Source organism: Gossypium hirsutum, chromosome D02, assembly GCF_007990345.1.
Source record: "Gossypium hirsutum isolate 1008001.06 chromosome D02, Gossypium_hirsutum_v2.1, whole genome shotgun sequence".
Lineage (NCBI taxonomy): Eukaryota > Viridiplantae > Streptophyta > Magnoliopsida > Malvales > Malvaceae > Gossypium > Gossypium hirsutum.
Genome location: NC_053438.1, coordinates 1,894,237 through 1,895,788, shown reverse-complemented (window position 1 = coordinate 1,895,788; position 1,552 = coordinate 1,894,237). Strand labels below are relative to the sequence as shown.

The 1,552-nt window shown below is 39.7% G+C and overlaps 1 protein-coding gene across 1 annotated transcript; it reads left to right on the top strand.

Moving 5' to 3' along the window:
* The first annotated feature begins 358 nt into the window (after nucleotides 1-358).
* Nucleotides 359-1,048, top strand: LOC107940499 (tropomyosin-1-like). Its single transcript, XM_016873933.1, has one exon. The coding sequence runs from the start codon at nucleotides 359-361 to the stop codon at nucleotides 1,046-1,048; it is 690 nt and encodes a 229-aa protein (XP_016729422.1).
* The last annotated feature ends 504 nt before the right edge of the window (nucleotides 1,049-1,552 follow it).

The window sequence follows — 1,552 nt, the reverse complement described above, 5'->3', positions numbered from 1 at the left end:
TAAAGGAGATAATAGGTACACCGAGAAGAGATGACATTTCGATGGAAAAACGGATGGCAATTCTTCAGAGCTTTCAAGAAGAGGACATTGAATGGAGAGCTCCGTGGTTACTCCCGGACGAAATTTTGTATCGGTGTGGTAATTTTGATTGGATCCCTCTACTTGGAATCTGGGGAGCTATTGGATATGCCCCGTTATTAGTACTCAGACAATACAGGTCAAGACAGTTTATACCCGCAACCCAGGGACTAGCTGGGTGTGAATTCGCATACGGGAGTGATGGTTACAAAAGGAGGTTCAAGAGATATCCAATGCGTGGAATCAAACTCGACGAATGAAGAGATTGGCTGTAGGACCAATGACGACTCCTGAGTACGACGAATGGAGGGCTAGAAGAATCAATGACAATATTCCCAAATCGAGTCATGAAGGCAATCAGTCATTAGAAGAGCATTTAAAGGTCGTCCCTTCTGAGCTGGAAATTTTAAAACAGGATTTTGAAAGAAGAAATGCAGAGTTGGAAAAGCAGATAGAGCGAATAGAGGAAGAGAAAATGAATTTAAGACTGGATGCAGATGTTCAGAAGCTCGAGGTCGAACGACTAAAAAAGGGGAAAGCTAGGGCTGAAGAAGATCTTGATAGTTTAAAAACAGATTATAAGAAGTTACGATTATCAATAAGAACTGCAGGGTTGGGAAAGTCTTCTGAACAGTGGCGCAAGGAGATTCAAGAAGAAAAGAATAAGGCTGATGAATGGGAAAGGAGGTTCCAAGAAATTCAAGCACAAAACGAGACTTTAAAGAGGAGTTTGTCGGATAATCAGAAAGAGAAAGGGGAGCTGGAGAACAGAGTGACTGAATTAGAAGGATCTCTTCATCGGCATCGAAATCGAAATTCTGTGATAGAATTGAGGGCAAGCTTAAATAGAATTGAAGAAATGAAAGAAAGAATTAAAGAGTTAGAAGCAGCATTGCGAAATTGTGAGAATCGGATTGAGTACTTGGAATCTAATGAAGATCGTCAAGCCGAGCAGCTGCACTACTTTTAGAACCAAGTAAGAGACAGGGATCACATTATGGGAGAAGCTGTGCTTCAAATCTGTGAGGTGGCTGACCATTTGCAGACGTTAGCAGTACAAGCTAATGTGTTGAGCGTGAAGTACGAATTAGAGTCAAGTCGAGGACAAGAGTTAGCCTCATTACTTAAGAAAATTAGAGTTTTAAGTATTAGGGCTAAGTCGTATCTGTAATCCACCTTATGTAAAGAAGTTTATTTTCTAGTAAAGTTTTTAGAATGAAATTGAATTAGAATCAACGTCCCTTTTTGCATTTATTTCATGCATTGCATCACATTATATGCATTAACAACCATTAAAGGACCCTAATTGAATAAAATTATTTCAGTTAACCTGGAAAATCGACACTGTTACGGCACCCGGGCTAAGTCAAAAATTATGGAACAAAGGTTGAAAAAACTAGAATGGCTTCAAAAGGAAATGCAAGACCAGTTGCAGGTGCAAATGAAAGAACATGTGGAAAAGATCCAGAAAGAC